Source organism: Akanthomyces muscarius, chromosome 5 (genome assembly GCF_028009165.1).
Source record: "Akanthomyces muscarius strain Ve6 chromosome 5, whole genome shotgun sequence".
Taxonomy (NCBI): domain Eukaryota; kingdom Fungi; phylum Ascomycota; class Sordariomycetes; order Hypocreales; family Cordycipitaceae; genus Akanthomyces; species Akanthomyces muscarius.
In genome coordinates this window covers 174,935-196,575 of record NC_079245.1, presented here as the reverse complement: position 1 = coordinate 196,575, position 21,641 = coordinate 174,935, and the positions used below count along the sequence as shown (strand labels likewise).

General features: G+C 38.1%; 6 protein-coding genes across 6 annotated transcripts; 4 read left to right on the top strand and 2 right to left on the bottom strand.

Annotated features, from left to right (window-relative positions):
- Positions 1-1,671: 1,671 nt before the first annotated feature.
- On the top strand, positions 1,672-2,130 carry LMH87_009289 (uncharacterized protein; the record flags this gene model as incomplete). Its single annotated transcript, XM_056196260.1, has 3 exons — positions 1,672-1,753; positions 1,805-1,878; positions 1,930-2,130. The coding sequence occupies 3 exons, from the start codon at positions 1,672-1,674 to the stop codon at positions 2,128-2,130; spliced, it is 357 nt and encodes a 118-aa protein (XP_056053427.1).
- Positions 2,131-2,331: 201 nt separating this feature from the next.
- LMH87_009288 (uncharacterized protein) lies at positions 2,332-2,748 on the top strand (the record flags this gene model as incomplete). Its single annotated transcript, XM_056196259.1, has 1 exon — positions 2,332-2,748. One exon carries the CDS (start codon positions 2,332-2,334, stop codon positions 2,746-2,748), a length of 417 nt encoding a protein of 138 aa, XP_056053426.1.
- Positions 2,749-2,997: 249 nt separating this feature from the next.
- Positions 2,998-3,477, top strand: LMH87_009287 (uncharacterized protein; the record flags this gene model as incomplete). Its single annotated transcript, XM_056196258.1, has 2 exons — positions 2,998-3,240; positions 3,301-3,477. The coding sequence occupies 2 exons, from the start codon at positions 2,998-3,000 to the stop codon at positions 3,475-3,477; spliced, it is 420 nt and encodes a 139-aa protein (XP_056053425.1).
- Positions 3,478-3,928: 451 nt separating this feature from the next.
- LMH87_009286 (uncharacterized protein) lies at positions 3,929-4,498 on the bottom strand (the record flags this gene model as incomplete). The annotated part of the gene is made up of 3 exons (XM_056196257.1): positions 3,929-3,983; positions 4,040-4,052; positions 4,276-4,498. 3 exons carry the CDS (start codon positions 4,496-4,498, stop codon positions 3,929-3,931), a joined length of 291 nt encoding a protein of 96 aa, XP_056053424.1.
- Positions 4,499-5,786: 1,288 nt separating this feature from the next.
- LMH87_009285 (uncharacterized protein) lies at positions 5,787-6,596 on the bottom strand (the record flags this gene model as incomplete). Its single annotated transcript, XM_056196256.1, has 1 exon — positions 5,787-6,596. The coding sequence occupies one exon, from the start codon at positions 6,594-6,596 to the stop codon at positions 5,787-5,789; it is 810 nt and encodes a 269-aa protein (XP_056053423.1).
- Positions 6,597-17,514: 10,918 nt separating this feature from the next.
- Positions 17,515-20,302, top strand: LMH87_009284 (uncharacterized protein; the record flags this gene model as incomplete). The annotated part of the gene is made up of 4 exons (XM_056196255.1): positions 17,515-17,577; positions 17,665-17,808; positions 17,859-17,940; positions 18,000-20,302. 4 exons carry the CDS (start codon positions 17,515-17,517, stop codon positions 20,300-20,302), a joined length of 2,592 nt encoding a protein of 863 aa, XP_056053422.1.
- Positions 20,303-21,641: the final 1,339 nt, after the last annotated feature.

The following is a 21,641-nucleotide window of genomic DNA, read 5'->3' as shown; positions in this document are numbered from 1 at the left end:
CAGTGATGACAAGCGTACCACCATTCTTCCGTATTCCAACCACAGAAAAGTGAGGAGTAGCAGAAACATAGAATTATTTTAATGGTTGTCAATATCTGCAAGCGCAGGTGACAGTGTGGCGTCTATCCTGGCCTGGCTATTTAATAGTATACTCTTGGCAGGCGAAACGTCGACAGACGAGGCAAGGAATATTATCGAGCGGATGTACACACGAGGTTCTCATGGTCGCCGTCATTGGCTGATTCGATCACTGGAGCGAGCTGTGAGAATTTCTTTAGCGTGTGTGGCTTGCTAGCCACCTAGCTTACGGCTGTTGCGTGGCATCTCCGGCCAAGAACGGCCCTTGGCGCGCCCAGTCGATTTCCCTTTGCTTGGCTGCGCGGGGGATGCAGAGCCAAGAGCGTTAATCACGATGAGTGAGGTCATTGTGGCCGAATCTTTCGGAATATAAGATATTGCTTCACTTTTTCTTCTCTCGAGGAAGATGCAGTGATGCGGTTGGGAGGTGCAACGGCAAGGCTAGGGCGGGGACGCGAACAGCCAGAAAGCTAATGCCATTCAAGCTTATTTCTTGGCGCGTCACAGCTCCTTTGTACCGTTTCCTGCCGCGCTTGCGGTGATGGGTACAGCGAGACACGGATAACACGGCACGGGGCAACGCACGCGAGCAACGGCTGCTGAGGCAAATCAGCCAGGCGCAGGCCAAAGTAATACTTACCCTGTTTGAGGGAAGCTAACAACGACGGAGTGCGCCTCAGTGGAGATGGTGCATTTGAACAGCAGGAGTCGCTCATCCGTCTTATCCCCTGACTTATACGGAACCGACTGAGCCATTGGTATGGCACTGGGAAAAAGTCACGTTAATGCAGTTTATTTTCATGGATGAGGGGCTTATACATAAAAGACCCATGAGTATCTAGCCCCGAGCTCGCCTTGCAGAGCCCTGACAGGATCGTCTCTACTCCCAGCATGGTCTGTCACTTTCGGTCCGCCTCACCATCTGCGCCAGCTGCAGGGATGCGCCATCTCCACCCGACTGCGGCGCCTTATCGTTCATTCCCAGGCTGATCCGGGGAGCTAGCCCCCTTTTCGCAATAAGTTGTAAGTGGCTGATATTCCCGTAGCGGTTCGCCAATTTCCACCCCTGCCAACTAGAACACCCCACGCTCACGCTCAGCTGCTTCTTTCTACACTAAATATATTGATGATTGAAGTTTTACTTCCACAAGGACCACAAAACTGACTGCTAGCCTTGCAGATGTACGTTGGCGCTTGCTCCCTAGAAAAGAGAGTAAAGCAAACGGTGATACATGCACAGCATCCCCCACGTGCCCTGCTCAGTCTTCCTCACAGGCCCAGCTTGCTGGAGATTTTGGCCATTTTCATCACCGAGCGCTCTATTTGGAAGCAATGCCGGCCTTTAAATCCCTCTATAGAAGTTGATAATGTATGCTCTGGTGGAGAATGGACGAGCTGCCGGCTGAATCAGGCTGATGGCCACACGCCTGGCGATGTCTTGGCAGTCTGTGAGGTTTCTAGTATAAAGACGCTGCCGCTCTGGCCTTAAATAACGTATAATATGACTAGTCTTTTTTATTCTCTGACATTTACTTGACGCTAAAAGCGACGTTTAAATAGATTATATTGATCTGTACTTCGTAAGCTTTTATAATGGCCGAGGGTATAATGTATTCCCTTGACTGGCTCTTCGCTATTGGTGTTCTCTTTTTCTTACTCTCTGCCTGGGCTATTGGTAAGCATAATATGAAAATTCTGGAGGTGAATACGCTCTGATAGTTGATAGGTGCCAATGATGTCGCTAACTTGTACGTAACCTCTGTCTCCTTACGGTCCCTCACGCTTGTCCAGGCTGGCTGTGTAAGTCTGAGAAACACCTCCTTATATGAAGTATACCTAACGTGTGAATAGCTTGCCGTTTTGACCGAATTTATCGGCGCTATCGCACTTGGTGAAAAGGTCACCGAGACTATTCGTAAAGGCGTCTTCACGCTCGACCCCTTTAAAGACTCTCCTGGCACTCTCATCTTAGCTATGGTTATTGCCGAGGCTGGCTCTGCTATCTGGTTGACGGCCTGTACCCGCGCTGGTTTTCCTGTTTCCACTACCTAGTCTCTTGTTGGTGCTATGGTAGGCGTCGGTATTGCACTCTAGCTTTACGTTAAATGGGGCTGGGAGAGCAATAGTGTTAGCTAGATTGTGGCCTTGTGGGGTATTGTACCGCTTATTGCTGCCGGCTTTGGCGCTATTATTATGCTAAGTATTTGCCTCCTTATACACTCTTGTAAAGATCCTCTTAAGTGGGCACTCTGTATGATTCCTTTCTACTATGCCCTTATAGCTGGCATCCTTGCTCTCTTCGTTGTTATGGATGGTGGCTATGGTATCCCCACTGTGGAAAAAATGGGTGCTGGTAAGGCTTGCGGTATTGTACTTGGCACCTTCGCTGGTGTGCTCTTTCTTACCGCTATCTTTTTTGTCCCTTACTTTAATGCTAAGCTCGTTAAGGAGGACACCCGTCTTCGCTTCTGGCACATCCCTATGGGTCCGCTCCTGCTTAAGGACAACTATAATCTGTATTGGCCGGGTAAAGCGGATGCTCCTGTTGTGACTGACTATTACGCTATAGAGTATATTGGTGATAGAGAAGACTTAGAGACCGACTCTGTTCGTAAAGAGAGAAAGGACACTGGTATTACCTGGGAATCTGCCGGAGAGGATACGGACTAAAGTGGCATCGCTGCCACTGCCTAGGTTCCTGTCGATAAGGCTCGTCAAAAGAACCTGGAGGCTGTTGACTAGCTTCCCTGGGCACACCCTAAGCGTATTTGGGCCACTATTAAGCTGGTCGTCAGTTATGGCATTACACGAGATGTCATTGGCCACCAGAGCAAAGGTCTCGAGCATATTCACGCGCGTGCCTCCGTCTTTGACAATAAGGTCGAGCACCTGTGGACTACTGCCTAAGTCTGCTCTGCCATGATTATGTCCATTGCCCACGGCGCTAACGACATTTCTAATGCTATTGGGCCCTTCACAACGGAGTACGTGGTCTGGAAGTCGGGCGTTGTTAGTAAAAAGTCCGACACCCCTGAATGGATTAAGGCTGTTGGTGGCATCACACTTGGAGTTGGCTTCTGGACCTTTGGCTACCACATGATGCGCAACCTTGGTAACCGAATCACTAAGCATTCTCCTACGCGCGGCTACTCGATGGAGCTAGTAGCCGCCATTACGGTCCTGCTCGCCTCCAAGTTCGGCCTGCCTGTGTCCACCACTTAGTGCATTACCGGTGCCGTGGTCGGTGTCGCGCTCGTCAACTGGGATCTTAAGTCTATTAACTGGAAACAGCTCGGCAAAATCTTCATTGGCTGGTGCTTGACTGTGCCTTGTGCTGGTTTGATTGCTGGTATCCTGATGGGTATTGCTATTAACGTTCCTCAATGGACTCACAAATAATTAGAATAAGTTGCAGTACGGGAATTCTAGTATGGCTTAAATGGGAATAAATCGATGGCAATTGAGTTGTAAAAATAAACTGTTTTTGAAACGCACCTGTGAAGAAGCCTACCGAAATAATTGAGAAGAGTTTACTTGTCCACTTTCTAGATACGTCTACTTTGCACTATGTTCAAAGTATTAAGTAGGTATGGAAAGTAGGGTAGCTGCTTAATAGATTAAGGCTATACCTTGAGGAGAGAAATAAGAATGTAAGGCAATAAACTGCAAAGTGATGGTCAATCTGACGAATACTTCGCTTATTGTGGTGATTTTAGATAGAGGTCTAGAGACTGTCGTTGCGATTTGAGCTTATCATCTATGGCTGCCGACGAGACGCGGATGGAGAGTAAATAAACTTGAAAGAGTAAATAGGGTCTTAATTTGACGGATTAATATTACGCACTAATCCCTAAATAGACTTTATCCGATCAATTTGGCCCGGAGTAAACTCTGACCGATAATCGCTAGATAAGTTGTGAGTAAATAAGCCACAACTTCGTTATTGAACACGTAAACTTACTCTGAAGAATAGTCTATATAGTTATTTATAGGATTAACGCTAGGATAATCAGGACAGCTGTCGCGACTGATAGGACATATTTTAAAAAATATTATCTTGGCTGCTTAAGTCTGCTTCTACTGGCGTATCGGCAATGTAGTTGCCTGTTGTGGAGCTGCAGCCTCCGCGAAGCGTGTGAAGTAACCCTAGCTAATGGCCGACTTCATGAATGGTGGTTTTGCCAGCGTGTAGCGAACCACTGCTGCCTGGAGTCGTATTCGAGCCTATTATGCAGCCATCGAGAAGGAACCTGTAGGTGTTGCGATTGACTGCTGCCGCCATTCTTGGAAACGTGTAGACACTATAATTTGGCTTTTCGCGCATATAGTACAGATTGAGGGTGTGGTAGTCGCCTTTCCGAAATTTGGCCTTGAATAGTGTAGTAGTGTCGACACGATTGTCGTCTGGGAGGCGGGTCATATTTCTGCTGATTCCTTTGAGGGTAAATATGAATGGTGTGTTGTTGAAGCCTGAGTTGAGAACTTATATCTGCTTCTTGATTGTAGTATCCTGTAACCTATGTTAGCTTCTGCTCTTGTGTATATGGAAATACGTAAGGAATACGTTAAGCTATCCACCTTTGTAGGTTGTATTGTCGGCAAAAATGTGTACGTAGATCTTGGTGGTTATTGCGTCTGGGAAAGTATTCCTCTTTGGTAGCAGTATATTTGCTAAATTTTAATGAGCTGTTAATAGCTTATTACTGGGGTCTGTGCTATCACAGTCCAGGTTGAGCCTGGATGTGTTAGCGTATACTAAGGTAATTAGGTAGAAGAAGATGAGGAGTATGGCGAGAACTGTAGTAGCAAAATAATTAAAATTTCTAAGAACTAGGATAAAAAGGGTTGACTGTCTTCTTAGATATTGATTTATTTGAGTTTCTATCTTTTCGTGTCTATAAATAACATTCTTTATCCTGGTCTTATTTTCCGTGTTTATAGTGCCTGTGCTACCACGATCGTGGCATTGCCGACCACTGCGAAGGTTATAGCTAGGTCACTTGCTGTGTTAATTGGCAAGTCTATAACGCGCGCTTAGTGACACCTTTCTTCTTCAGTAGGCCTACTATAACAGAGGCACCATTAGATTAGTTATGATCCTCTCGTATAACACTTAAGCTTAACCCAGGTGCTGAGGAGGTACAATGGAGACAGTGGAGTGCGTGCCTGGGTGTGCTGGGGTACAGCCTCCGCACCGGCAGAGGGATGCGCCAATCCTTCCATGATCATAGGGTTCAATAAGGCCATGTGCTATTATCGTGTGTATGAACTAGCAAGTCGATAGTTGCAAGACAGGCTGCGCAGTCCGCTGTAGTTACCTAGCAGACGGTGGTGCTCTAGACAATCTCGCTCAAAATGTATACCACGCTCGCTGACATCGTTACTATCAATCGTAATATTCAGAATACTGGGATTTAGCGACTTGCAAATAGTAGCAGCTGGAATAGTAAAAGAAATATTGATCGCGGGAAATTGCATCCTGTCGGAAACGAATTGCCCCGGTACGGTAAGTTGTAGCCCACAAGCCTGGACCTACAGCCCTGTAGCTTCTGTACTGCTGCTCTACCTGGCCTGTATTGTGAGCAGGAAAATCCGGTGGTAATTGTTTTATTTTGTTTAAATTTAGGAAGCACAAAACTCTATGTATAATATGCCTATAAGACCTTCATCTCCGATCACCTGGGAAGGCTGTGCTTGTCGAATATACACTACTTTGCACGATGTTTAAGAAGCCACTTCTCTGCAAATTCGAGCGCCTCGCTCATTAAAAACACTCTGATCTCTGCCGCCCTAATCATAAATCTCGTGACGGCACCCGTCTGTGCTTCAAATACCGCACTAAGACCCTCAAAGTCGTCTGAATCAGCCTCCATATCTTCTACAGTTACCCACTGCCGGTTGCCATCCACTATGGCCGCGAACGAGTTTGCTTTGCGTGGCGTCGACGCCAGCCGGCTCTCCGCAAGGTGGAACGCTGTGCACCTGTCCCAGCTCACGCCAATCAGCATCACCTTGGCGCCCACCACCTCCTCTAAACGCGCCAGCGGACTCTCGTCGCCCATCATGCTGTCGAGCGCGTGCCCACTGGTGATAGCCGCGGCGCGCGAGCCCACGGCTGCGAAGGAGGTCTGCGGGTGGACACTGCGTCGCATCCCCGGCCACCCGCGTACGGTCTCGGGCACCACGCCCATCTGTCGCGTCCGGGACTGCGCCGGGTCAAAGGCTAGCATCGAACCCCGGATCGTCGGCCACCATGATTCTGGTACGGGCGGCGCGCACCACTCCGTCGGGTCGGAGTTCTCGGACGTATGCATGGGAACGACGAGTGTGCCGCTATCACGGACAACGTCGAGAAGAGCGCGGACAAGGGCCTCGGCGCCGCCGCAGACCCAACCAACTTTGCTCAATGATGAATGTACAAGCACTGTGTCGCCTGCGCAGAGGACAAGGCGAAGCTCCGTGGCAAGGCTGGCGCGTGTGCACAGAGACCTGGTATCTGGCTTTGTCGGAGTTTTCATGGCGCTCACGTGTTTTCAGTATCGCTAGAAGTAGTTTTATATGATTGAATTGGTGTTTTTAATAGAGTGAAGCATGAACACGCTGTTCATACACGAATGGAAACGTCCTTCAGTAAGTCTCGTTACCGCGGCGGTGGACTGCAGGTGCGAATTACACGTGCCACGCACCCACTTGGAGGCACGAGAAGTGGGTGCTGTACACTATCGTGACCAGTACACCGCCGTAACCACCGAATTTTCATGATAGAAATATTCCACGCTCTAGAAGCTGTAAAAATATAGGAAATTATTAATAAGGAAGAATGCCTACTTATAAATATATATACTACCTATAATAAAAAAGCTAATACTACTACTACTAAATTAGTATAAAAATAGGGGGCTAATTATTATAAGTTATACTAGCACCTAAAGGGTATTAGTCTGTCTAATAGTAACTATATAGCTAATATATATCTTATAGAAGCTAAAAAAGAGGGAATTTTATATATTATTAAATATCTTAGTAATATAAATCTTTATATTAAAAAGAAATTTATAACTAATATAGTTAATTAGACTTTAAAAGTAAAGAAAAAGAGTATTTAAAATAAGCTTATATAAATTAAACTATATTAAGTTAATAAAGTTATTAAATATTACTAACTTAATATCTTTTAGACTAATATAGTTAATAAGTAAGTCACTTAGATAAGTAAGTCGCCTATATTCCCTAACTCTTTACTCTTTAACTATTAATAACTTAACTATAATATAAGAAAATATCTAAAATTAATTAAAATCCTCTTTCTTACTAATATCTATATCTATAATATAAGTATAACGTGGTTAATAAGTAAGTCGCCTAGATAAGCGAGTCGCCTATATTCCCTAACCCTTCTCCCTTTAATTATTAATAACTTAACTATAATATAAAAAAACATCTAAAATTAATTAGAATTCTCTTCCTTACTAATATCTATATTTATAGTATAAGTGTGTATATTATAGCTAGTCTAGTTATACACACTATATTACTAACTATACGTTTTAACCCTTACTTTATAATAACTATAAGCTTATATTTTATCCTTTACTTAACTATCTATATCTATCTACTCTTTTAAATCTCTTATATCTTATATAGAAAGAGATCTTTTAGTTTATAGCCTTATTTTTTTAGCTTACTAGTACTTACTAATTAGCTTATTTATAGCTTTAAGGCTTTATATTTAAGTATATAAAAATATAACCTTATATATAATAGCTATTATACTTTTCTTAAAACTATTAAGTATATTAAGACTTTTAGTTAGAGAGCTATTTAGGTAATTAGTAATTTATTTTTTTAAAATTAAAGACTATAAAACTACTTTATTTACTATACTTAGTATCTAAAAGACCTAAGATCTAGCTAATTTTAAATATAAGTTTAAAGGACTTAGTATTATAAACTTAAGTTTTAAGATAGAAATAACCTTTTTAAGATTAAAAGGGGTAATTTTAACGCCTTAAAAACTACTTTAAATATTTTCTTTTATAATAGACTTATTAAAAGTATTAAAAAATATAAAAAAGAAGTCTTTTTTAGTAATATATATAATACTAGCTTTTATAAGATCTTTAATTTATTACTTATAAGCCTTTTTTAGTAAACTAAAATAACTAATATTTAAAAGCTAGAGTATATAGGAAGAATATATAGGTATATAAAGGGTAATAATATTCTTCTTTTAGTAGAAAAGCTTAAAAGTAGTTAAGTAGTAACTTTTATAGCTATTTAAAATTAGGAGGTAATAATTACCCTCTTTTTAATCTTTTATATATTTATTAAAATACTTAATCTAATTTATATTAATTTTATTTATTATTTAGCTATTTAAGCTTATATTAACACACTAATCTAAAAGTAAGTGTTTATCTTTATATTAAAGTATAAAGTGTTTTTAGCTCTTTACTATAATATATAATAATACTATTAAGCTTTAAGAATTTACTATTTAAATTATAGTAATTTATTTTTTATTACTAAACTATACTATTTTTACTTTTTTAACCTAATTAAAGCTTATAATAACTATTCTTATTATAATAAAGCCTATTAAAAACCTAGTCTTATTAAAGTTATAAATATTAGACTTTATAATACTATATTTTATAATTATATTCTCTAAAAGTATAAACTAACTATAAATAATAGTTAGATCTTTATATTTAGCCCTCTAATAATTATATCTCTATTAAAAATATATAGTAAACTTTAGTTATTATTATATAAAGTTTTTTACCTAATATACTCTAATATATCTACTACTATACTTAATAAGTAGTTAATTTATTATATCTTCTATATTTATATACTAAAAGGGAAGTCCTTATAAATCTAGTTAGAGAATATATTTTACTATAACTCTCTCTTCTAAATTAATAAGTTTCTTTAAATTAAATATAAAGTTATATTATATAACTTAGCTATTATATTAGTTATAGATAGTTATTTAAAGTATATTATAGATTAATATAGCTTCTTTATAATTTAGTTTTAGGTCTTTTTTAAGAGCTTAAAGGGTAAGAATAATACCTACCTCTTTTAAAGGGATTTCTATAAATTATTATTAAGTAATAGAAGTGTTAAAGTAAAGGGTGCTAAAAACTAGGTAGAGTGGGTAACTCGCTTATCTAGGCGACTTATTTATTTACTATATTAGGCTTTTAAATTAGTATTTTAAAAGGCTTTAATATAGTATCTTTAAGATATTAAAAGGATATCTAATTAAGAATACCTTTTAATTAGAAGTATACTATTTATATTAAAGTTATATTAGCTACTAGTAGCTTTATTCTAGCTTTTATAATATTTAATAGTAGGGTTTATTAATCTAATTAGTATTAGACACTTAAATTAAATAAAAATATTATTCTTAAAGTATTAATATAGTTAATAAGTAAGTGGTATAGATAAGTAAGTAGTGTATTTTACCCCACTTATTCTCTAAAAGTAAAATAACTTTATAAAGATAAGGTTAAAATAGCTAATCTTTTTACTAAAATATAATAAAATATTAAACTCCTTATAAAAAATAATATTAATTATAAATAAAATAAGTTCTAACGTGGTTGATAAGCGAGTCGCCTAGACAAGCGAGTCGCCCGTTTTGCCCCACTTATTTACTAAAGTTAAAATAACTCTATAAAAGTAATACTAAAATAGCTAGGCTTTTAGATATAGTATATTAAGTTATTAAACTATTTATAGTAAAATAGTAATAATTATAGATAAATAGTAAGTATATATTATATTAAATAATATATATTAGATTTAATTCTTTTTTAAATTCTTTTTAAATTTAATAACTTTATAGTCTTTATATATATAACTATAAAACTTAATAAAGAGCTTAAATAATAGTATATATAGCTAGTAAGACTTAATAAATAAATATAATTAATTCTTTTAATAAGTTATATTAAAAATAAGAAATTTTCTTATATTTTTTATTTTTCTTATTTAACTTATTAAAAAGATTAACTATATTTTTTCTTAAGCCTTTATATCTATTCTTATTATTATAGTATACTATATATTAAAAAGATATTCTATTTTTAAAGAGACTAAGATATAATTAATTTTAAAAAGAGTTTAAGAAAGAATTAAATCTAATTACTATTAAATTAGTTATTTAAATTTAAATAATTAATATAAAGTACTATTTTTAAATATATAGGTAATTTAATAGTCTTATATCTAATATTAAAAAAGACTAGCTATTTTAGCCCCCTTATAATAGAGTTATTCTAGATTTAGGAAATAAGTGGGGAAAACCGGGCGACTTGTTTGTCTAGGCGACTCGCTTATTAACCACGTTATAAGGAAATATATTTAAAAGAGCTCTCCTATTTTTATTATATTAAACAGTATTATAGACTAGCCTTAGAGTGTCTATAAATAGGCGTTATAATTATTATTAACTCTTTTAAGGAGAAAAAGAAGAAGAAATAGGAAAGAGATAAGCCTTTCTATTTTATAATAGCTTAGGTTTTATATAAAGTTAGTATAGAGTTTAGCTAGAGTCTTAATAGAATCGTCTTAAAGCCTAGCTAACTAACACCTAATTTATACTATCTTAGTTATAATAGTAGGCTAAAGCCTAGTACCTTTATATAACCCCCCTATCTATCCCTACTAATAAGTAAAAAGTTTATTTTTATTTTTTATAGTTATAGTTATTATATTATTAGGCGGCACTATATAATTTATTTAAACTTATTACTAATAAAGACAGTTATTAATATTAATATAAGTATATTATCTTTCTAAGTAAGCTAGTTAACTTAGAATAATTAAGTTAGTAATTTCCTAATAAATTAGATACCTACTTATTTAGTTATTTAGTATTAGTATAGACTAAATTATATTATATAGCTATAAGTTATAGCCGTTTATATTATCCTTCTTAGCCTTAATAAAGCTTTTATATAAGCTATAATTTATTTATATAGTATTTATAGTACTAATATTCTACTAATAGAGAGTAAGGAAGAGACTTAAAGAAGAAAAGAGGTTATCTAGAAAGATATAATATATTAATTCTAGTAGTATTTTAATTAAGGAGATAATAATAGTTTATATTAGGTTAATTTAGATTAACTCTACTATAAAGCTCTAGTACTCTCTTAAAGCTACTAGCTCTTAACCTTTAAGATAATTAAAGGAGTTCTTTAGGTAATACTATAACTGACCTAAAAAATACCTAACTTTAGTAATAACCTAGATCTTAAAGCTAGTAAGAGTTAGCTTATTAGGTATTATAACCTTCTATTATAAACGCCCTATAAAGTATATAATATACTTATTAATAGCTATATTTATACCTAGCTTCTAAAGATAAAAAGAGACTTCTTTTAGCTAGTTTAACTACTTATTAGTAATATAGAATAGGTAAGGAAGAGCTAAGTCTTCTATATTATAAATTTAAAGTTAATAATAGAGGAGGTAGAAGTGATTATATATAATATATTAGGTAATTAGGTATATTAGATAGTTTATTATACTAGAATAAGCTTTCTAATAGTCTTTAAGTATACTTTTTATATAAATTAATATATAAATTATATATACTAATATAGTTAATAAGTAAGTCGCCTAGATAAGCGAGTCGCCTACTCTACCTAGTTTTTAGTACTTTTTATCTTAGTACTTTTATTACTTAATAATAATTTATAGAAATCCCTTTAAAAGAGGTAGGCATTATTCTTACCCTTTAAGCTCTTAAAAAAGACCTAAAACTAAGTTATAAAGAAGCTATATTAATCTATAATATACCTTAAATAACTATCTATAACTAATATAATAGCTAAGTTATATAATATAACTTTACGCCTAATTTAAAGAAACTTATTAATTTAAAAAAGAGAGTTATAGTAAAATATATTCTCTAACTAGATTTATAAGGACTTCCCTTTTAGTATATAAATATAGAAGATATAATAAATTAACTACTTATTAAGTATAGTAGTAGATATATTAGAGTATATTAGGTGAAAAACTTTATATAATAATAACTAAAGTTTACTATATGTTTTTAATAGAGATATAATTATTAGAGGGTTAAATATAAAGATCTAACTATTATTTATAGTTAGTTTATACTTTTAGAGAATATAATTATAAAATATAGTATTATAAAGTTTAATATTTATAACTTTAATAAGACTAGGTTTCTAATAGGCTTTATTATAATAAAAATAGTTATTATAAGCTCTAATTAAGTTAGAAAAGTAAAAGTAATATAACTTAATAATAAGAAATAAGTTACTATAATTTAAATAGTAAATTCTTAAAGCTTAATAGTATTATTATATATTATAATAAAGGGCTAAAAATACCTTACACTTTAGTATAAAGATAAACGCCTACTTTTAGATTAGTATATTAATATAAGCTTAAATAGCTAAATAATAAATAAAATTAATATAGATTAGATTAAGTATTTTAATAAATATATAAAAGATTAAAAAGAGGGTAGTTATTACCTTTTAATTTTAGATAGCTATAAAAGTCACTACTTAACTACCTTTAAGCTTTTTTACTAAAAGAAGAATATTATTACCCTCTATATACCTATATATTTTTCTTATATACTCTAGCTTTTAGATATTAGTTATTTTAGTCTACTAAAAAAAGCTTATAAGTAATAAATTAAGAATCTTATAAAGGCTAGTATTATATATATTACTAAAAAAGACTTCTTCTTTATATTTTCTAATACTTTTAATAAGTTTATTATAAAAGAAAATATTTAAGGTAGTTTTTAAGGTACTAGAATTACCCCTTTTAATCCTAAAAAGGTTATTTCTATCTTAAAACTTAAGTTTATAATACTAAGTCCTTTAAACTTATATCTAAGATTAGTTAGATCTTAGGTCTCTTAGACGCTAAGTATAGTAAATAAAGTAGTTTTATAATCTTTAATTTTAAAAAAATAAATTACTAATTACCTAAATAGCTCTCTAACTAAAAGTCTTAATATACTTAATAGTTTTAAGAAAGGTATAATAGCTATTATATATAAGGTTATATTTTTATATACTTAGATATAAGGCTTTAAAGCTATAAATAAGCTAATTAGTAAATATTAATAGGCTAAAAAAATAAGACTATAAACTAAAAGATCTCTTTTTATATAAGATATAAGAGATTTAAAAGAGTAAATAGATATAGATAGTTAAGTAAAAAATAAAATATAAGCTTATAGTTATTATAAAGTAAGAGTTAAAATATATAGTTAGTAATATAGTATATATAGCTAGACTAGTTATAATATATATACTTATACTATAAATATAGATATTAGTAAAGAAGAGGATTCTAATTAATTTTAGATATTTTTTTATATTATAGTTAAGTTATTAATAGTTAAAAGGGGAAGGGTTAGGGAATATAAGCGACTTGCTTATCTAGGCGACTCGCTTATTAACTATATTAGCTATAAGAAGACTTCTAAGTATATAGTTAGGTGCTACTTATTAATATATATATTCTCTTTTAGCGGCCTAACTAGTCCTTACCACGCCCTAGAATTTATATATTTAACTTATAAATCTATTAGTAAATTACTTATAAATTCCTTAAATAGTAATAAAAGAGTTAGGGCTTAATAGGGAACCTAGGGCTTATAAAAGGGCACCTAAAGTGGCTTAAAAGACGCGCTAAACTCTAGGACTCGCGGCTAGTCTAGTTAGTAGGTGCAATTAGCTAGTTACTCTACTTAAGCCTTATCTAGCTATATAAAAAGCTTTATATCACTAGAATAAAGTAGGAACTAACTCTCACTACTAGCTATTATTTTTTTTAAAATTATTTAATATAATAAGTACTATAAAAGGCGTTTTATTATAGCAGCTAACTACGTACCTTCTAAGTACCTTGTCTAAAGTGGGTCTTGTGACTTAGGTGTAGGCTTCGCACTGCCAAAGGGATAGCAAAGACAGAACAAGGATAATAACTAAACTCGAGAAAGCCCCCGAACGCTACTTGTACACCTAAGGCGAAGAGGCGCGTTTTGCATACGGAATAATTTTACCTTCAATAAATACTGCATCATCCCTTTGGCAGTGCGAAGCCTACACCTAAGTCACTTGCAGGGATCGTAGCCAATCAGAACACACGTTAAAAAAGGTACTTAATTTCATTAGGCAGGCACACTATGATAGAAGTACCAGCATTTATCCGAGTTACAAAGAGCTACATTACATTCCAGGCACCTGTAGCGACTCTGTGGAACCTTCTGATTGCCGCTTGTTAGTGCCAGCGCAGGCCGAATTTGACGCTTTTGGCTGCTTTGAGTACGTACTTGACGATAGGTAATGCCTTTACAAGCGAGGCAGGGCGAAGGACTCTTATGACGGACGCGTTTATGCTGTGCCACAGGCGTAATTTTGTCGCCAGAGCGGTACCTCTTTCGTGATGTTCCGTAGCGACTGTACTGCTCGATTAGTGCGTCAACAAGCTGCTGGCGCCACGCTCTTTGGCTCTAGAAAGGTGTAAAATTCGTCGCCATCTTCTGTATTAGGAAGCTGTTAATAAGAACAGTCTCGAGAAGGAAGCTCCACGCAATTGCGTGCCAATTACCATAGCAAACACGGTGGTCTTGACTAGAGGAAGCTCTTAGCTGATCGCCAATATCAACAGCGCCCATCAAGTCATTATAAGCGGCTGCAAAAGACGGTACAGTCAGCGTTTTTACAGCCTCGTCACCAAATATTCGCTATATCGGCCGTGCTCGTGGTTGTTATGTTGTCGGGCGGCGCCGTACGCGTTGTTCAAACTCATCGCCAGTAAAGACGGTCGTCAACATTAACACAAGCGCATTATCTTTCCAGGCAAGCTAGTTAACCTAGAACAATTAAGTTAGCAATTTCCTAGTAAATTAGATGCCTACTTACTTGGTTATCTAGTGTTGGTATAGACTGAATCGTATTATGTGGCCATAGGTTGTGGCCCTTTGTATCGTCCTTCTTAGCCTTAATAAAGCCCTCATAGAAGCCACAGTTTATTCGCGCAGTGCCTATGGCACCAATATTCTACCGGCGGAGAGCAAGGAAGAGGCTCGGAGAAGAAAAGAGGTTATCTAGAAAGACATGATATGTCGATTCCGGCAGTGTTTTAACTAGGGAGACGACGACAGCTTGTGTCGGGTTGATTCGGATCGACTCTGCCGCGAGGCTCCGGCGCTCTCTTGAAGCCGCTGGCTCCTGACCTTCAAGATAATCGAAGGAGTTCTTCGGGCTGTGCTATAACCAGCCTAGGAAATACCCAGCTTCGGCAACAACCCAGATCTTAAAGCCGGTGGGAGTCGGCTTATTAGGTATTGTAACCTTCTGTTTTGAGCGCCCTGTGAAGCGTACAATACACTCATCAACAGCTATGTTTGTGCCCGGCTTATAGAGGCGAAGAGAGGCTTCTTTTAGCTAGTTTGACCACTCGCTGGCGATACAGAACGGGCGAGGAAGAGCTGGGTCTTCCGCGTCACAAATTCGAAGTTGACGATGTAGGAGGTGGAAGCGATCATACGTGATATACTGGGTAATTGGGTGTATCGGACGGTTCGTTACGCCAGAATAAGCTTTCCAATAGTCTTCAAGTACACTTTCTGTGTGAATTAACATATAAATCATACATGCTAGCCATAGGAAGACTTCTGGGCGCGTAGTTGGGTGCCACTTGTTGATACGCGCGTTCTCTTTTGGCGGCCCAGCTGGTCCCCGCCGCGCCCCAGAATTCGTGTATTCGACCCATGAATCTATTAGCGAATCACTCATAAATTCCTTGAATAGTGACAAAGGCGTCAGGGCTTGATGGGGAACCTGGGGCTCGCGAAAGGGCACGCGAAGTGGCTCAAAAGACGCGCCGGACTCTAGGACCGGCGGCTGGTCTGGTCGGTAGGTGCTATCAGCTGGTTGCTCTGTTTGAGCCTCATCTAGCCGGATAAAAAGCTCCGTATCGCCAGAATAAAGTAGGAATTGACTCTCGCTACTAGCTATTATATTTTTCAAAAATTATTTAATATGATAACTGCTGCAAAAGGCGTTTTGTTATGGCAGCTGACTACGTACCTTCCAAGTACCTTGTCTAAAGTGGGTCTCGTGACTTAGGTGTAGGCTTCGCACTGCCAAAGGGATACTGGGTCAAAACAGCCGAGACACGGCAACTAGACTAGCGTCGGTCACGTCGATCCTGTTGATCTGCTGTGCAAGTATTCTAGGTTCCAAGTGTGCCAGGGCACAAGCGGCAGGGAAACCGGAGAGTCAATCCTCCAAACGTGGCATGAATTCTAAAAATTTCTATCAGTTTCTGCGGAGTTTTTCAGCAATAAAGTGCTTAAGAGCGGTTTTCGTCAAAGGGCTATCGATCGAAATATAATCCTATTTAGGGTGAGAGCGATTATGTTAGCCATGTGATAGTGTAAGCTGCGAAGCTAGAGCCAAGATTGACTAACAGAGTAGTGGCGATAGAGGGAGGGTAAACCAAAATGGTTAATACTAAGAATGTGAACTGATGAGAGAAGCCTGCATTAATTAGTACTGAGCTGCCCACTTTTGTCGAGTCTCACTCATGCGGTGAGCGCATTGAAGTAGCGAGCTGCGACTGGTTCAGCCCACCTTCAACGTGACAAGCTAAATCTAGTTGTTGTCGCGGCGCCACTACCCTCATCTGGGCACAGCTGCTGTGATCGACCCGTCCCATGTTTCACTTAAGCTTGCTTTGCTAGACGTGCCGACGTCCAACACGCTGCCAGCCGGACTACGTCGTCATCATTCATCATGATGTATCATCCTGTCCTGTTAATGTAGCGGAACATGATGATCGACGGCATGGCGATATTCTACAGACTGCACATCTGTTCCAAGCCCAATATAATGAAACTTCAAACAGAAGACTGGCTCGACTCCTGGCAAGCAATCACTAGTCTCGTACACCGATCTTTTAGCCCGAGGAGCGATGGCATTATCAACGGGTGTCTAAACATGTTTGTGCTCGAATTAGGTAGATACAGTGGCCTTGGGTCTTCTGTTCGCCGGAGTATACATCTTACCTCACGCGGTACTCTAGTGTCTTGCAGTCGTCTGTGGGCCAAGGCCGAGACAACCCCCCACAACAAGACTGGCAAAAGAAAGTCGAGGTATACTGCCGCATTGCACGGATGAATCGGCGTGTCGCCTTTCTATTTTTTATCGACCCTGTTGCATTCCAAATCCAGTCACCCATCTACACAGCCTTGCTAGCACCTAGCACTCTCGATGCATGATTTCTATACCTTTGCCCCCCCCTTCAGTCCTAGTCTTCCGTTTCCTGCGTTCTCAAAGTGCTCGTGAATACCGTTTTGAAACAAGAATAATCTGGATTCGTTGCGACCAGAGTTGCGCAACATCATTTGCAATGGCCAATAAAGCAGATCATAGCACCACGGCCGTGGAACCGGATGTGGTCATTCAGAGAGATGTATGTCATCGCAACTGCGCTTTGCGCCGCCTTCAGGAGCTAGCCGCTGGGCTCAATCGCTAAGCAATGATGTGCGCGCCACAGCAGAATCAAGTTTTGCGCAGTGAACACGGCATCGAACCTAGCGAAGATTGCATTGAGAAGACTGAGCGCCACCTTGATATCACCGAAGACGACTTGCTGGAGGTCAAGGAGCTCGCAGCAACTTATTCGCTTGACATCTTGCGAAGTGTGAGTTTTGCTGCCACCTAAAGTTGTGCGGCAACTAAACGGCTCGATAGATAATGCAACGAGTATTAAAGCTTCATGGTCGCGATCCCAACTTTCCTATTAACATCATTCGCGAAATTACGGAATTTCTTAGTATGCCTACACTATTCCACGGCCCCAGTTAACGACACACCTAACTATCTTTTTAATAGACAATAACGACGTTTTTACTGATCCGGAGAAAAATAAGGCGCTTATCAACAAAATGAAAATCGAAGCCGCTCTCATTACTAGTAACTCGCCCTACGCCGAAGTCCGAGCCGTTGTCGACAACCACGACGATCCCACCACTCCCGTTTCCACTATCCGCGCCTGGGCAATTGGCGCCATTCTCTCGATCGCATGCGCTTTTGTCAACATCTTTTTCGGTATTCGTATGCCCGCCATTACCGTCACCTCGAACGTTCCTCAGCTGCTGGCATATCCACTGGGAAAATTTTGCGAGACGGCTTTACCTGATATCGGCTTCACCCTCTGTGGCGTTCGCCACAGTCTGAACCCTGGCCCTTTCAACAAAAAAGAACACATGCTCGTCACAATTATGGCTAGTATCTCGATCGGCGGTACTTATACTAGCGTTATTATCTGGATCCAGGCATTGCCCCAGTTCTTCAATCAGCCGTGGGCTATTGATTTTGGGTACCAAACGCTGATTGCGCTTTCCACAAATTTCATCGGCTACAGTCTCGCGGGCATCACGCGCCAATTTCTGGTGTATCCTTCATTCTGCGTCTGGCCAGAGGCTCTTGTCACCATTGCTCTGAACGCCTCGTTCCATGACGATAAGAACCCTGGTGTTGCTGGTCCTTTTAAAACATTGTGGAAGATGAGCCGCCTGAGGTTCTTCTGTATCGCCGGCGGCTTTATGTTCATTTACTTTTGGATTCCCAACACGCTCTTCGCCGCTTTGTCTTTCTTTACATGGATGACGTGGATTGCTCCTAATAACAGACTGCTGACCACTATAACGGGCTTCCAGAACGGTCTTGGAATTAACCCTATTCCAACATTCGACTGGAATATCGCAACCTTCTTTACCGACCCTCTAGTTATTCCCTTTTTCAGCACGTTCAACCAGTTTATAGGCATGTTTTTTAGCATGTTTATAGTTGCTGGCATCTACTTCAGTAATGCCTGGTATACTGGATACCTCCCGATTACGTCTAACGCGCCTTGGGACCATTTCGCGAAGCGATATAATGTCACGCGGGTTCTCGATTCCAAAGGAATTATGGACATGGAAAGATATCAAAAGTACTCCCCGCCATATCTATCAGCCGGCAAAATTGTAGTGTATATGTTCTATTTTGGCGTATATACTGCGTCTATCACTTATGCCATTCTATACCACCGCTTGGAAATTTCCATGGGCCTAAAGAAGCTATGGATTACAATCAGCCAAAGGGATAACACCGACGAGGACCGCGTGTTAGATGTCCATAACCGCCTTATGAAGTCTTATAAGGAAGTGCCTGAGTGGTGGTATGGAATTTGTCTTATGTTCGCTATTGCTGTTGGAGTCGCTGGGATTGTTTACTACCCTACTAATGCGAGCCCTGGAGCGATCTTTTTTGGAATTGCTCTGACGCTTATCTTCATTATACCTACCGGTATTATATACGCTGTGACTGGCGTGCAAGTAAGTCTTAACGTCCTAGCCGAGTTTATAGGTGGCTCTTGGGTTGAGGGCAACGCCTTGGCTATGTGTTTCTTCGAGACATATGGCGTCATTACGTGTCTTCAGGCACAGGCCTTTGCCAGAGACCTAAAGCTCGCACACTATCTTAAGATTCCTCCTCGCATTACCTTTTTCGCCCAAATGGTCCCTACGCTTGCGACCACCTTTGTGGCTATAGGCGTCCTGACCTATCAAATCACAATCAAGGACGTCTGCACGGAAAATGCCCCCTTCCTGTTCTACTGCCCTAATGAAACAGGCTTCTTCACTGATGCGGTTTTATGGGGCACTGTTGGCCCAAAGAGGCTCTGGGGCGTCGGTGGTCAATATTCTATGACTCTGCTTGGCTTCCCTCTCGGCGTTGTTCTTGTGCTTGCTTTTTGGGCGCTGGGCAAGAAGTATCCCGATAACGCAATCCTGCGCAAAACACATCCAGTGTTGATGCTTTTCGGTGGTATCCAGTGGGCTCCTTACAACATTAGCTACATGTGGGCAGCCGTTCCGCCTGCGGCACTGTCATGGCTCTATATGCGTAAGCGCTTTCTAGGATGGTGGTTCAAGTACAACTTTGTTCTGTCGGCCGCCTTCTCCTGCGGTATTGCTATCTCAGGCATCGTTCAGTTTTTTGCAGTCGCATACCACGGCCATAAAGTATCCTGGTGGGGTAACCAGATTGTCCAGAGCCATTGCGAGGATCCCTCAAACGGTGCCTGTCGCCTCAAACAGCTTGCCAAAGATGAATTCTTTGGCCCTGCCCTCGGAACCTACAACGCTTGAGAGCCATATCTTGCCGACCTTGTCTTATCCGCTATGCTGTGATCTTACGCATGAGGGCCTATAGTTTACATCTGGAATGGGGACCAAAAGGGTCGAATAAGCTAGAGTGAAATGGTGTTGTGGTTAAGAGGATGTATTCTCCCTTTGTATTGCGCCAAGGGCAGGCTTGCAGACAACCGAATAATCAACTCAACTCATAGGTTTGATTGCGGCTGAGTTGGAAAGTGGAACAGAGAATCTACATTGGGTTGACTTCTTAGTCTCATTCAGCTGGTTTCGATATCAAAATGTGTATCGCTGTGCCGTGTATGGCTGTACCATGTCTCGCTGTGTGTGCAGTTTTTCAGAGCCACGCATCAGGCACTGGCTCTGTCGTATCTAAACATTGCGGCTCCTAATCGTGTTATGAACGATAGGAAGTGACGCAAGGCGACCGGGGAAGCGGCCTAAGAGGACTACCTTATAGCGTCTATAAGCTCCCTAATTAGGCCTTATAGTTACGTGACCTTACTAGGATCACTAGAGTGAGTAAGCTAGTAAGCTATAAAGAGATTATAAAAGTAGGTAAGCTAGTAATTTAAGAGAAGTAATAAAGAGGTAAATTATTATATAAAGGAAGGATTATAGTTAGTTTAGATAGTTTAGATATCTATTAATTAATTTAAGTAATAGTTTTATTATTAAGAGTTTTACTTTTAATAGTTATCTATATTACTATTTAATATACTATTTTATAGCTTTAACTTAACTTACTCTTTAAGAAATAGACTTATTATAACTTAGTAAGTTTCTTTAAATTAGGTATAATATAGTTTATAAGCGAGTAGGCCACCTAAGTAAGTAAGCCACTTCGTATTATTTTTTAATTAACTATATTTAAACTCTATTAACTTAATAAGATAAAATAGTTTTAACTTTAAATAAAAAAGATATTATTAACACCCTTAAGGCTTTAAAAAAAGACCTTATATTATCACTTTAGAGTATAGCTTATATTTATAATATACTATAAATAACGTGGTTGATAAGCGAGTCGCCCAGATAAGCGAGTCGCCCGTTTTGCCCCACTTATTTACTAAAGTTAAAATAACTCTATAAAAGTAATACTAAAATAGCTAGGCTTTTAGATATAGTATATTAAGTTATTAAACTATTTATAGTAAAATAGTAATAATTATAGATAAATAGTAAGTATATATTATATTAAATAATATATATTAGATTTAATTCTTTTTTAAATTCTTTTTAAATTTAATAACTTTATAGTCTTTATATATATAACTATAAAACTTAATAAAGAGCTTAAATAATAATATATATAGCTAGTAAGACTTAATAA